General features: G+C 38.8%; 1 protein-coding gene across 1 annotated transcript in view; it reads left to right on the forward strand.

Moving 5' to 3' along the window:
• Window positions 1-2,618: 2,618 nt before the first annotated feature.
• The window catches only part of si:ch211-272n13.3 (ankyrin repeat domain-containing protein 26), a 28,649-nt gene continuing 15,770 nt past the window's right edge, over window positions 2,619-15,497 (forward strand). The window contains exons 1-18 of the mRNA XM_053319891.1: window positions 2,619-2,675; window positions 3,679-3,967; window positions 4,880-4,994; window positions 5,127-5,300; window positions 6,157-6,263; window positions 6,361-6,498; window positions 6,746-6,934; window positions 7,384-7,422; window positions 7,508-7,577; window positions 7,715-7,766; window positions 7,853-8,049; window positions 10,454-10,625; window positions 13,139-13,197; window positions 13,278-13,377; window positions 13,628-13,732; window positions 14,520-14,587; window positions 14,669-14,732; window positions 14,824-14,868. Coding sequence (XP_053175866.1) covers window positions 3,768-3,967; window positions 4,880-4,994; window positions 5,127-5,300; window positions 6,157-6,263; window positions 6,361-6,498; window positions 6,746-6,934; window positions 7,384-7,422; window positions 7,508-7,577; window positions 7,715-7,766; window positions 7,853-8,049; window positions 10,454-10,625; window positions 13,139-13,197; window positions 13,278-13,377; window positions 13,628-13,732; window positions 14,520-14,587; window positions 14,669-14,732; window positions 14,824-14,868 — 1,894 coding nt within the window. The 5' untranslated portion in view covers window positions 2,619-2,675; window positions 3,679-3,767. The remainder of the gene's footprint in view (window positions 2,676-3,678; window positions 3,968-4,879; window positions 4,995-5,126; window positions 5,301-6,156; window positions 6,264-6,360; window positions 6,499-6,745; window positions 6,935-7,383; window positions 7,423-7,507; window positions 7,578-7,714; window positions 7,767-7,852; window positions 8,050-10,453; window positions 10,626-13,138; window positions 13,198-13,277; window positions 13,378-13,627; window positions 13,733-14,519; window positions 14,588-14,668; window positions 14,733-14,823; window positions 14,869-15,497) is intronic.

Here is a 15,497-nt window from a genome sequence, read left to right on the forward strand (position 1 = left end):
AATGATGATTTCATAATGTTGAATTATGTTGTTACATCATGTTCTTCTGCAGCACAAAGCAATTTTGAGTCGCTGTGCTCCAATGAAGGTGAAAGAACTTTGTGCCAATTCAATGACTGTATTGCAGCGATCTGTGCTGTTCCCAGTTTGTGTCATTTTGTTCAATTATCATTTAAATTACACCGCAATATCATAAGACACCTGGAAAAAACCAGTCAGGGGTGGCTCCTACTTTACACCCTGTAAACTCTGCAGCTTTCCTCAACCTTCATTTAAATAACTGCTGCAGGTGGACAAGATGTATGGTAGTCACATTGCTATTTTCCTTTGCATTCATCTTGTCAGGGCTATAATTTTGTTCATGTTGGTAACCACAAAATTACTATTCCATTTGGTGATTTGCTATCCAAACTGTATTCATGCCAAGCAGAATCAATTCCCTGTGTAATGCTTCACTGTCAGATGTGGAAGTAAACCTGCCATCCTGTAAACAATATGACAACAAATTATCAGGACAGTCAGAATCCAGTATGTGGTGACCCATAATATTGGAAAACAAAGAATGTTCAGATTTATGTTATGATTTATCATATTCAAGCAGTTTTTTGGCAAGACAGTAGCCTCTAAACAGGTGACATTAAAATGAATTATTTAGTATTCTGGAAACAGTCATTCCCCTGTGGTCTAATGTTTCCAGAAAACATCTCAAATCACAGTTTAAAAAGTAAAACATATGACTGGGGAGTGCTGTCCTGCATCTCAAATATGGAATATCATTCAAGCATTTACTCGTGGTCTGAGATATTGTGAAAGGCACTACTGCAATTCACTTGGATCCAATATAGCTTAAATGAATGATGATACAAACTAAACATGTGTGCAGACCTTTACCTTGAAAAGTTGAATATAAGAGACATTTGAAGGTCAAGCTAATATCATTACACACTAAATAAAAAATATGAGTTTCATTTTAATATTTCTAAAACCATTTTGTTAGTTTTGGGTTTCCCGGTGGGAAGACACTGAAACTATGACTTGGCTTCTTTGTAGGCAAAATTTAGTTATTGGTGGTAAAACCTACATTTCTTGGCACAAAGAAAATATGTTGGATACCTTAACACAGCCAAAAGTAAAACTATAACCAATGTTTTCCCTATAATGGTTGAGCAGAAGCACCCATTAAGTTTAAAGGAGGTTTCGTGTGGTAGGCAAAGTAACACAATTTGTATAATACAATTCAACTAACAGGCCTTCATGAATTGTATAATGTTCAGTTGTTCTTGACACTGTATTAAAGTGGTCTAGATTCAATCTTAAGGCCTTTTTTGAGTTTGTGGTGTTGATTTCATTATATAAAGTGTCTCATATAATTTCTTCACCAGAAACCAGACTCTTTTGGGTTCACAAAGAACTTATTTTCAAGTAATTATTATCCCGTCATATCCCAACTAAGTCCCCAATTTAGTTTGGCAAACAGACTGGCTGGATCTACTGCATAACAAACAAAAAGGTTCATTATTTTGTCACAACTTTGATTCATATTCTAATGACCTTAATGGATGGGTTCATAATTTTTCAAGTCTGTCATAAATGTAGGTCAAAGTGATGCGGGCCAAAATCCACAGGCCTCCTGCTCTACAAAAATGTAGTTAAAAGTTTAAAATGTTAAAATGTTAAAAAACATTACAGTCTTTTTAGTGTCAGTTCCTCTTTTTGTTACTATTCTTCACTGCAGAGAAACGCTATCCGGGGAACACACAAAGAGGGAATTTTGTGCTGAGACAGTAAATGTGGCAGATATCGTCTTGATATGACTAACTCAGACTGATGAAGCCTCATGTAAGCTTCACATTCACTTTTGAAAGAATTTGACACTGTGGATTTTGGCCACCATCACTTATGTTGAAAGCACTTCTAGAGGTTTTTTTTTTAATAGCCAGTAGGAGCAAGGATAAAACTTTGTCAGTGTTCATATGGGCACCTGACTTTTGTTTTACCCCTTACATACTGTTCAGGGTCAATTTTTCCCAATTTATTTTACTCTGATTTTTCTTAATGTGACTCACATTATATAAGAAAATTTAAATAAAATGCATCTTTTTAAATTTTTTGTGCAGCTGATACACATTTTAGTATATGCAAATGTACAAATTTGACCTGTGTTCATTAAAAAAAAATCAGCATTCAAACATATTGTATTCATTATTTTCCATAAAATGTTCTCCTGGACCATAACATAAAGATTGTGAATGCCTTTTTAATCAAACAGAACGATTAATTAAACATGTATTAATGACTGACAGCTAGGGAATTTATGAATATGAATTGCTGTATCGAGAGGACTCATGAGGACCTAACCTATAATAAGAGCCAATATATGCATCTTTCGAAAGTACAATTCTATGGTTGGCAACCATATGATTTCAAGACAAATGTCGCCATCGTGTGGTGAACTTTTGCCATCACATTACTGGGTTTTTCTTGTTTAATTGGCCTGTAAACCAACCTTCACTCAATCTGAAGCCGCCCATTGGTCAGATAGAGCAGCCGTTTCTTCGAAGTCATTTGTGATTGGTTTGTTAGTAACACAGCAGCTAGCAAGCTTTTCTGAGGTTTACCATCTGTAGCTTTAGCTTTCTGGTTGCGGTCTGACGTCGATAATCAACAGGTTAAGGGTGAGTGTTTGAGTTAATATACAGTAGATATCATATGATTACTAACATTAATGTGTGAATGAAGTTATCACCACCATACGCGCACTTTGTCTTCGTCTTAAAGTAATCGCTCGTAGTCGTAACCATCTCGGCTTTGATTTTTAGCATTGAGTAAAGTTAGCAGGGTTAAGATTTTTTCACTTAGCTCTAAGCTAACTTAAGACGTTAACACTAGGTGACGACTCCTGCACACTTTTTTTGGCCGAACTGACCGTTCGGGCAGAATAGAGTCTTCGGCATTAGCTACCAACACTTGCTGTCCTGCTCGGCTGCGCAACAAATTCATTTTAAATGTCGCGGTTTGCATCATTTGTGAAATGACGACGTGGGAGGCGCAGCACGGAGCCAACTGCTCGTGAAGTTAGGTAACGCTAACGTTGCTAGGCAACTAATGATCCCGTGTAAAAATATAACACCCTGACCATAACTTTCTTCTTCTCTCTTCAGAAGGTGAAAATATATGTAGTGTATCACATAATCACGAGAGAAAGCATTGCGTGTATCAAAATGTCAACAGCAGCAAATTGGATAACCCCTAACAGATGTACAGTCAGTTACCATGGTAACAAGCTACAAGATATAACGCTAACGCCGGCTCCTGACGACGTGCTCGGTTTCTCGCATATTAGAAAATAGTCGTATTAATGAAACGTTGACACGCTTTGTCAATCCCAAGCTAGCGTTACAGAGGACGTTCTGGTGTGAGGTATGGTGGTGAAAATGAGGGGACACGCAGCCTAGTGCTAGTGCAATTCTTCCGTTAGCACGACAGCTGAAGTAATTGGATATTATCTTAAACGTTATGCTTGCTTTCCAACATAGTGTAAATGATTAATATGCCGCGTGTGCGCAAAAGTGGGCTCATGTATTTATGTGTCAGTTTTCACCGTAGAAATGCTACAGTGCTCTCACTGCGGTTTATAGGCTTCTAATCCGTTTTGTACGTCTTGATGTGTATTTTTAGGGATGGGAGAGCCGCCTGTGGTGATCCTTCAGCACCAGATGAGTGGTAGGTAGGGACTGTGCAAAAGCAATGTTGTGCTGCTGTGTACAATGAAGAAAATTTTCAGCTTTACTAAGAAGAAGAAATACCCATCTGGTACTCCTGACAATGGGAGTGTGCTTTCTGTTGGGTATGAAGTGAAAGAAAAAGACCTCGGGAAGGTTCACAAGGCTGCCCTAGTGGGCGATGTGGTAAAGTTGAAGCAGCTTGCTAAGAAGAATGATATCAATCAGCTTGACAAAGAAAATAGGTAAGTGTAGTTGTTGCAGCTCTCTCACATCCCAGAAAGTGTCGTCTTTGTTGGATTAAATGCTGTCCATGATCCTGCTTTATATTGTAGTCCATGTCAATAAGTTAACAAGATGTCCTAATTTAATTATCTCCTTTAACAATGTATTTAAGCTCCTGGTTTATCCACTCTATTATCAGCTTTTATATTGAAGTTTTTCTTGATTAACAAAATATGAGTTCACCATTTGTCATAGGATATAGCTGTAGGTTTCATTTGATTAATCAATTAGTAGGCTTTAAAGAGTTTGTCAAATAGTTTTTCCAATAATATTACCCATCTAAAGATAAATGCAGCCTTGTAGAGCTCTTGAAACTCTAGGGCTTCTGAAATAAGAAGGCACACTTTTTCGTATTATGAATATTGCAGCAGCCCTAGTGTATATTGTTCATGGCAGTGCTGCATTATGAAAAGAAAACATATTTTGCATACATATTTTGACAGTTGACTGCAAAGTGCCAGCTGTTTTAAGCACAGAGTAAAATGTACATGACACTCCATTCTATCTTTTCTACTTAAGTTACAAGGTGGGATCTAGTTACCTGGCAATTTACAAAATGGTCTCTAATAGAGAAAATTAGTAGGCTGTCAGATCCCCAGTAGCCAAAGCACAAATAGGTTTAGTTACAGTTACAGACTCTTTGAAATTTAATTTTTGAAATATTTGTTATTCATTTGCCTATTTGAAAAGGTTATTTTTAAACATTGTAATTATACCAGCTTCTATTAAATTAGTCAAATAAAGCACAATTTTTTCACACAATGTATGATATGATTTGCAATAGTAATAATCTGTTATAATGTTTTTTTTTAATTTTATTGGTAAGAACAGGAATTCTTGCGTATAATAAACCCTTTCCTTCACTGTTACAGAACAGCACTTCATATTGCATGTGCCAGTGGCCATGTTGAGGTGGTGCAATTCCTCGTTGAGAGCAAAGCCAAGCTTAACCTATGCGACAATCAAAATAGATCCGCCTTAATGAAGGTAATCCTGGATGGTGACACTACAAGACAGAGTGATTCTTAATTTCAATCTAAAACAGAAATTGTCATACATTGTGTCAAGCCTTGTTTCAGGCCTTGTCTATGCATTAATTTCAACTCTCCACTATATTAGGCCGTTCAGGGCCAGCATGAGCACTGTGTGAGCTTACTGCTGGAGAATCATGCTGAGCCGAGCCTTGTGGACATCAATGGCAATACTGCTCTACATTTGGCAGCAAACATCCCATCTCTCTCTACTGCTGTCCTGCTTCTGGAGCATGACGCAGCCATCAATGCCCAAAATAAGGTAACTCCCTCTGGCTGTCTACCACAGCACAATTTCTCTGCCTCAATATCAAGACAATCTTCAATTAATGCACACTGAGGCTTCATTAAAACCTAGCATAATTTTCTAAATATATGTATTTGAATTGTACATAGATCCAACATAACAACACAAGGTGACTGACAGACTCATGTATCTTGATTTTTTTTAATGTATTACAATTTGGCATGGCTGTAGGCAATTATTATATTATCATCAATATACAGTACTGTGCCAGAATTTAAGTCATTTAGAACTTGAGATGTTTGGATTTGTATCCATCATGCAGTACTATCAAGAAGGCCTCTGATCAATCCCAAATGTATTCTGCAGCATGACAATAACCCCAAAAATACAACCAGATTAAAAAAAAAAATAATATTTTGAATCTAGCTTGATGATGTCACCACTGTGAAAGTGGTCATGGTAAATAAATATTTTTTTAATGTTATGAAACTGCTTTGAATTTGTAAAAATGCCAAAGAGCTGAAAAATAAAACTGAGCATTTGTACTGGGATGTAAAAAACATTCAAAACAACACACAAGAATAAGGACAACTAGAATAAAGAAACAATATCACCAAAAAAACAACACAAGTCAAAGAGACACTGTATTAAATCATATTATTCCAGTCCATGTTATTTTTAAAGATTTGTTTAAACTTACTTTATGTTCTACGTGTTTTAATTTCTTAACCACAGTTGTCCCACAGATTGACTCCTTTTGTTGTGAGACAGTTCATTTTAGCATTTGTCCCCTAACCCTAACTGTTGATTTTTAAATCTGCACATGATTTGAGTAGATGACGATATGAATTAACTATAATCACATTTTTAGGACGGTTTCTCACCCTTAACTGTGGCAGTCCGTGAGGACCATATCGAGATGGCTGAGTTTCTCCTGAAGGAGAGTGCTAATGTGAATTGTTTGGACCAAGACCAAAGGTCAGTACTAAACAAGGACACATTTGTGATACAGTACATTTAGAATGATCTTAATGTTGCTGAATGGCTTGTTTACACTTGGTCATTTTACTTGCAGGTCTCCGTTAATGATAGCTGCTGGCAATGGACAAATCGCTATGTTACGTCTGCTCTTGCGATATGAAGCAGATATTACACTAAAAGATACCAAAGGATGGTCAGCTGATGACTACGCAGTGATGAATGGGCATCATCCGTAAGCTGAGTTTATCTTCTTTGCTCATATTTTCTTACAACAGTATTTCCTCTTGAGGTGTATGGTTTGATTTTCTTTTTTCCATTAGAAATCTTTTTTGTTGTTGTTGCTTTTATTCTTTATTTTTCCCTATTTGTTCCTTGTAAATGCTTATGATGCCTCTGCAAACCTGAAATCACTAGAAGAAAGTTCAAGACAAACTCTCAAAAGACATTATGACATTTTCAGTCTCTTGCCTCTCTTGTAGTTGTTCCCTCCTGATAATTGAGCATGGTACGCAGAGGAAGGATGGTCCCTCCCTATCTCAAGGTCCGAGCAAAAAGAAGAAGAAAACGCTGCTGGGCAGTCCTTCCCAAGATGTTGAAGCAGGCTTCTCTTTGGGAGGACCTGCCACTGACAAAGATGGTAATGGAGAGTTTTCTCCACATGATAATGAATAAAAGCAGAGTGAGGAAATTTTAAGGTAGTTGTGTACTATTATTGTGTCTATTCATTATTGACCCTGATTATTTCATTCATTCCTCATGCAATACCCCTTGACTGGAACTAGAACATGGAGCAAATGAAGCAGGGGGAGGTATTACTTTGCTTAGAAGTAGATTTGCTTGCAAAAATGCTGTCAATATCTTGCCAGTAAAGATAATTAATACTTATTAAGAATAGGTACTTAGCCTGCTCCTGCTTTTTTTATGTTGCTTGGTTTGTATTTCTTTGTTTGCTACACTGTTTTCAGTCTTTTAAGACTGAGATGCTTTCATGTTTTGGCTATAGTATTTTCATAGTGTAAATATGAAAATGTATACCTGTCAGAACCTGATTCAGATGAGGTTAACAGCTGACCAGAGAGGTAAAAATCAGTTGAAAAAAGTTATTCTTCCTTGTTACAGATTTTGAGGACAATTCTCAGTCTGAGTCATTAAGTCGGTGAGCACATTTTTGCTTTTCATTGATCTACAAATTACAGTTACAATTGGCTTTCCAGTTTAAACTCTTCTTGTTCAATCTGCAGGGTTTCAAAAAGTGCTGCTGATGAATGGCCTTCATCCGAAGATGATGATGAATCGGTTTCAATTGAAAAGGTGGGTTGTACTGTTTTTTTCTTATTAATTTTGTTTCAACTTAAATCTGGGGTAGGGGAAGGGTGACATAATTTTTTATGCATCTGTCACCGAATGGAAAATTAATTCTGACCTTTATTTCTTACGCTGTCTTTCAGAAACCACAGAAGGTAAACCTGAGGAAAATGATTGCATCAAAAAAGGGAGCAGGTACTTGTAAACTAATCAGATTCACTTTAGTGTCCCTCTGTAGTTTTTGGATTTTTGGAAGTAATCTTTTATCCCTGCCCCTGTAGCTTCTGCACTGCCTGACAGGTCCTTGAGTGGTACAGAATCTGAGCCCGACAGTGAGAATAGAATCAAGAGAATCCCATCCCTCCCAAAGGCTTTACCACCCAGCAAAGCCCTACAGCACCCAGTAGATCCCTCTCCCATTTCCTTCCTTTCCAAAACACCCCAGATGACTTCTACCCCCCTTCCAAGCTACAGAAAGGTAAAATATTTGTGTTGAAGGTTTGTCAAACATGCATTTCTATGACATCATTCTCCCCTTCTATTTTTCTATCAAATGTTTAAAACAAGCAGCTAAACATGAAAAAGAGCAGCCTTCAAGTAGTAAAGAAAGGTCAGACTCTCAGGACGGAAGCCCAGAAGCTGAAGAATCTGATGACGAGGATGAGGAGGAGGAGGAGGAAGAAGAAGAGGAGGAGGAGGACGACGATGATGATGATGATGATGAGGATGAAGAAGAAGAAGAGGAGGAGGAGGAGGATGAAGAAGAGGAAGATGATGATGATGAAGAAGAAGAAGCTGGTAATGAGGAAAGTGAAGAAGAGGATGAAGAGAATGAACAAGAGGATGAGGAAGACAGCTATGCGGCCTCTGTCAACGTCAACACTCAGTTTGAAGATATACAGAAACCTTCCGTTACTGGTGCTCTTAAGGTTATTGACGGTGCTGATGCTCAAAACATACTGCATTCTGAGACTCAAAATGATGACATCATTAATCAAGCGGGATCATCAAGTTTTGCAATGCCAGTGACATTAGGTGTAGAAGACGATTTTGTTGTGTCAGCCATCAGGGTAGAATCAAAATTTTCTGATGAAGACGAAAGCGTTGGGAAGGAATGTATGTTGTCATCAGATCAAAACATAATTTCAGACCTCGGTTCAACTAGCAAGGTTGAAGAGGACGAGTTTGAGAAAGAATTGGAAAAGGATGATGATAACTCCTGGAATGACAGTGATGATAATGACGATAATCAAACAGGGGAATTAGGTCGCAAAACGGTACTCTCTAATAGAAGAACTATAGCACCTGTTGATGGAGGGGTGGAAAATACAGACAGTACCTCGAACGCTGAAAATGAATCAAACAAAGACAAACGCAGAAACTCATGGGGCTCTTCTTTAGAGGAAAGTGACGGTGACAATTGTGACTCACCCAAAGAAGAGGACGAGGTCAACGAGACTCATGATCCGAAAAGTGATGCTCAAGCATCAGATCCGAGAAGCACATTACTGCAACCAAAAGAGGATCATCCAGTTTCCTCGTGGGATTCTTCATCATCAGTGGTACCATCTCCAAAACGCATCTCCTCCCACCAAATGATAGATGAACCTAAATCTTCTTTAGGATTTTCTCCAACAGGCACTCCTCAATCCAAACAAAGAGCAGCTAAAGCAACGGTAGATGAGTCAGAGTGGGATTCTTTTTCTGAAAATCCTGAGATGCAGTCACCAGTTCCTGAAACAAATTTAACTGCAAATCAAACGGGGGAGGAGCAGTTATCTGATGTCTCTTTTAATGCTGAAGATAAAGACAGTTTTATGAAAGAGTCAAATGACCCTTCCCCTGCTGTGTCACCAGTACCTGAGGAAGAAAATACAATCAGAGATCACATATTAGATGACAATGAGGTTGAATCAATTGGTCAGTTATCACAAAAGGAAGAAACATTAGACCCAGAGGATCAGAAAGATGATGAAAGTAGCTGGGATAATGAAGATGAAAGTGATGAGTCAGAAAAGCAGATGATTGATGATGAAGTTGCAGACACCCTGAAGAGTCGTTGCTCCACCCCATCCAATTTACTGTCACCAAAGCCGAGGCCCAGAAGTTCAAAGGATAAGATGCTAGAGGAAGAAACTGAAATAGTGCTCTCAAAACCTAATGAACCCGATGAGTCTCCAGACGATAACAGGCCAGACGAAGGAAAGCAGTCAGGTGATGAGACAAGTGAGGATTCTGACAGCAAGGACCAAAATCTGCAGTATGATTTTGTCAGCGCCACAGTCAAAGTGTCTGATACGGGAGATGATTTTGATAAAAATCTTGATGGTAGCCCATCAAGAAAACTAGGCAGCAAATATGAAAATGAAAATGAGGCTAGATTAACCGCATATGTTAAGCTTGTTCCTCAGAAGCAAGTGCCATCAGATGACTTCAGTGAAGAAGCAATGGGGGAAACTAGAGATGAAGCTTTTCAACACTTTGACTCAGATGAAGTATTACCTCAGACTGACATCGATGATGTTGATGTAGACTCACCTGATGAGGGAGAAAACGTAGGCATGAGATGTCCAGAGGTCAGAAACATTGAAGAGCTTGTCACTCAGGTAAAACTGTTTTTGTGTGGTAGTGATGTAGTTTCTGAAGTAGTGTAGCTGTTTGGAGTAAAGCCTCCGTAAATACACCAACTGTGCCAACACTTTCATTTGAAATGTTCATTTTTGTCGAAGGGTTGGTGTCTACCAGTAGTCTTTTTTGATAGAAACTGTCTGCAGCTTTTCTTTTTCCCCAGATGCTTTTTCTAATGGTTAAAGATGCCTTGTGGACACACACTACATTTTAAAGCATATAATTATAAACAAACAACTTCTTTTTTTACATAGAAAGAAGATTCCAGTGAGGATGAGAATGATGATGATGACCAAGAGGTGGACAGGGATGATGAGGAGGAGGAGGATATCTCTGATGAAGATGATCAGCCTGAAGAAAGTGGAGACTCCCTTGATGCCACATCAGCTGTTACTGAGGCAGAAGTTTCTAAAGATAAGAAAAGAGGTAAGGAGCATATCATTCATCATGTCCTGAACATTCTCTGGACAGTTGCATGTTGTCCTCTTCCCTCCCTCCAGCCACTTCTTCAGTGTGTAATTGATATTGTCTGGGGGTCAGACAAAATATCAAGTTTTGGCATACCCCCCCACCCCCCACCCCTCAAAATGATTTAAATCAATGATTAATTAAACACTCAAAAATTCAAAAAGAAATTCAAAACTAATTATGCAGTTATCTTAAACCAATAATAAGGAACAAAGTTAAAAACTATTTACATTGGCCTGCACTGGATAAACTAGACATTTTGCTATATAAAAGTGCAAATGCAAAACGACAATGTCAGGAAATCAACCAAATTTAAAGGTCAAGGTTTCTGGCCAGAAACACGACTGCAGAGTGGGATAGCAACATTACCGGCTGTGCTGAACACACGTTCAGATGGAGCGCTAGTAGCACAAATGCATTAATATTTACGTGCAAGCCTGGCCATGAGTGGAAACCGTCCCTGGTTAGTTTTCCACCGAGTTAGAGGTTTTTCTTCTCCATCAATAGCCATTTCCTGCAGGTACATTGTCATCTCTGCTGTGGCTTTCTGATCTGGTGTGAGAGTGGCTGCTGTAGCTGATCTTTTCCCAAGAAAGCTGCCAAGCAAGCTTTTCTTCTCCTTGGGCGCGGTGCCAGCACCGGATTCCTCTTCCTCTCTCACTTGTGCAGGACCGGGTGTCGGACTTGCGCGTGTTGCTTCTGCTGCCGCCGCCATCTCCGCTGCCAGTTCTGTTTTTAAATCACTTAGCTCAGGTGGCTTCATGTTGTCCCCTCGGTATCTTGGGTCAAGCAGTGTTGCATCCTCTGGGTGGCATCATTGTCATATTTCCCTTCCATCTTCTCCAGGATGACACGATTCAAGTGAGCTGTGAGTTGTATATCCTCCTCTGACACCTCCAGCACACCTTCCAGGTGGACTAACATGGGCAGAAGTGAGGAAACTGTAATGTAGTTTTCTGCGGAGAGAATGTCTATGAACTCCGCTACTGGTTTCAACGCGTTGTTAACTGCTTCCAGAACACTTATGTCCTGCCATGTAAACTGCGGGAGCGGGCAGAATCTTTTGTCCTCAGCAAACTCCCGTTTGATAGCTTGCGCCTGCTCCAGGATTCTCTTCACCATTTGTTGTTTTGAGCCCCATCGTGTTGCACAGTCAATATATTCAGCCTTAGGTGTGATCACAACCTTAACATATAAGCTTAGTTAGTTATTCACATTTCTGTGCATGTTTGCTGCTGCTGCTTACGCTGTTGTAATAGACTGTTGTGTATTTTATATAGCTACGTTTGCAACGCTATTTAGTGTGTGTTGTGCGTTATTGGTTTTACATTTTGGAAATGTGATAGTTATTTTTGCAATTACTTACTAGTTATTCATTATTAGTTACACTTTTGTAATTACTGTGATCAAGGAGTGCTGAGGGAGGTTCAGCTCCTCTTGTGCTTTGAGCAGCTCACGTCTACTTAACCAGCTGTGGGAAAAAGCCGTATTGATTGCCCGGCAAACCTCGAACGCACCATCAGTGCTGGCCCTCTGCTATTGAAGTGCGTTGTTTATGGTAATGTTCAGGTTATGTCCAAAACAACTTAGCCATGACCATTGTAACTGTCTGATTGCTGCCACAATATTGGCTCTGTTATCAGTTGTTACACAGGTGATTTTTGATTCTTCGACCTTCCAATTGTGTAAGGTCCCCCGCAGTGCCTCTCCTAGGTTGTCGGCTGTATGACTTTCCGGCATGAAGCTTGTTTGTAAACATTTTGTTTCCAGTTTCCAGTCTTTGCTGACAAAATGTGCCGTCACTGACATATACGGCATCATGTTGCAGCTGGACCACATCATGTCAGCTGTCAAGGCCAAATAGTCCACATCCTCTAGCACTGCTGAAATGTTCTCCCTGAGGTCATTGTATAGCTTCGGGACTGTGGTCTTTGAGAAATATTTGTGACCTGGCAGCTCGTACTCCTAACATTACTACAAATCTTGCATACCACTTCAGACGTGTCTCTTGGTTCTCCTCTCTCGTTTGGCAGATACCCAAAGTACTGCCAGATGTCCGAATTAGTACCTTTTTTACAGACTAACAATGGACTAATTTTACGCATGATCCATGATGAAGAAAATGTGGAAAAATACAAATGCATGACAAAAATAGCATATCATCGATATTTTACAGACCCCTCCAAATTTCATAAATCCTGTTTTCAGGGAAGCTTATGTCTTATTAAGAGGAGCCAAGTTCCTCCTGGTTTGCACTCTGCCTGAATGAAGATATTTTCATTGAGTGAGGGAACTTGCGCCATTTAATTTATTACTATCATGATTTTTAATGATAGATTGTCAATAATTAAGTAATTGTTTTACTGTATGTTTATGTGTATTATGTTTGCTGCCCCTGTATAACTCCATCACTTTTCACATCGAATGCTTGACCATATTGAATCTACATCTGTTTAAAATTTCATGCATAGATTTCCTTTCTGAGCTGGGTCTGGAAAAGGGAGAAGAGCAGGATTCTTGGGACTCTGAGGTACAGTGAGAACACATTTTGGAAAAGCTAGGATTATATGGTTACCAGACCATATTCAGAGATCGATGTTTCCTTTTCAGTCCCACTCTGAAAACCCCACTATGTTGCACGAAGAGAAACAAACCTCTGAAAGTCAGAATAAGGGAGAGATGTCCCCCGTTGAAGAGGAGATAAAAGAAAGTAAGCCTGTTTTAATTATTCCCTTTTTCAAGGCAAGCAAATCATTTCAGGCATCATTTCATGCTACGGAAGTAGTGACCTTATGTAATCATAAACATCGAAAACTGTGCTTTATTGTATTAATGCTTGCATATTGTCTGTGAATAATGGTTCAAGCTTGGTCTATATATGGCAATGAATATGCAGTGCAGTTTGACTATGAATATGAAAAAAACTGCCTTTTCAACGTTATTTTACATTTCTTTTGTAGACTTGTTTTATATTCCCTCTTTTTTAAGAGGGGAAGGAGGCTATAGGATGGCAGAACTAGAGCCTTGCAGGAGTGTAGGCAGGCCAAGAGGCGGCCAGGGAGAGGGTATGAATGTCTTGACTCCTAGGTCGGAGGAACAGCATGTTACTGTACATCTCATGACCACCATAAGAGAATGCATGCAGCATACACTACTGCATCCCGCCTGCTCCCCTTGAACACCATTTTCCCAAATTTGGGACTCGATAGTTTTGCACTTTTTCAAGTCGGTCTTAGAATATTATTAACATGCCATCATGTACATTTTAACAGTTACTGGTCACTATAATTGAACCTCTTGTCCATTCTGGCTGACAAGAGATGATTTTAATTTTAATGTAAGTGATGAGGGACAAAACATGCGTCCCTCATTCTGTGCAAAAATGTATGTTCAGTTTAGGTAAAGCCTCATATTAGTTTCAGCTGCACTTTGGAGTGTTCCCATCTCTTCTTCTCACTCAAGAACAATAATTGCAGCTACTAAGAGGCATGTTTGTAATTTTTGGAGATTGACTTGAAAGAAATGTGAACTTGTCCAGAGGATCACAGATATTGCTTAGCTTGCTTGGTCTCAGTAGGTTTTGGCTTGAATGATATTGAAAGTTAATTAGTAAATTCCTCTCAGAATTTTTGGCTGATGCAGAACCTCTGTCCTAATAAAACCAGACCAGAATATCAAATAGCTTGTTTGATTTTCAACCATGTGTCTTCATGCTGATTAACCATGAGCCCAGCTGCATGGGAATGCTTTTCACAGTGTTGTGGGAAAACTCATCCAACATCATGAGAATATTGTTTTGTGTTTTGACGAATAAGTTACTGCCTCAAACATAACATATATGTCCTCTTGTAGCTGTAATCGGCAGTAATGGTGATAATGAAGGCGAACATGTTCATGCAGATGACACTGCACAGAAAGAGGTAGGTTCAGCATCTAAATGTCATGGAAAATAAATAAAATTGTGATTTGTTGGAATCAGCAATGTTTTTCCTCTCTACCAGACTGAGAAGGCAAAATGGGAACCACTTTTGAGCAAACTTGAAGGAGGTCAAAACCAAAATACAGGTAAATGGAATAGTGTTGAGCAACATGATTCTTGTTTGTTTAGGATCTATATAAATTAGGACTAATGTGGTACTTTACTCCTTCATTACAGACTTGATGGAAGAGCTCGGTCTTGGTGATGTTGATGATCTTGAAGGTGAGATGAAATATTCAATTCTACACTTTAATTTGGTCTGTCCCTCTTTAACTTGAAAAGCTAATTGCTTGTTCGTATGATCATACGGTTGCTTTTGATTCTACAGTGCCTCAGTCTGCCCGCTAGTAAATTGTCTTTTACCTTCAGAGCAGCACCAAGTATCCACATTATTAAAACTTTAAAATACTACGGGGTAAATGTCTTTTCTTTTAAAACTTTTGATTCAAGTAGTAAGTTGACGCTTGGCAACGTTGACTTTTCTACCCTTTATATGTTTCTGTCATCAAACGTTTTGAAGCCCGAAAACCAGGTTAGTAAATACAAATTAGCTGATTAGGTAATGAAGATAATTAAGATTAATGTTGGTGTAGTTCTTTCTTTGAGACCTCATTTCGATCCAGTGCAATAGTGTAACAGCAGATTCCTTTGTCATGAATAAGTGCATCATATAATAATAAGAGGTGTATGCACATTTTTGTTTGTTTGTAGTTTTACAGCAGTAGTCATACTTAATGCCCTATGAACATTAAAATATGGAACAACTCTGAATTTATACCACTGTCACTTACATTGGAGCCAGTATGGACAGGAGGAATGATTACAGCCAACAGAAACCTTTCTAATGTTCA

This window comes from Scomber japonicus, chromosome 5 (assembly GCF_027409825.1).
Source record: "Scomber japonicus isolate fScoJap1 chromosome 5, fScoJap1.pri, whole genome shotgun sequence".
NCBI lineage: Eukaryota > Metazoa > Chordata > Actinopteri > Scombriformes > Scombridae > Scomber > Scomber japonicus.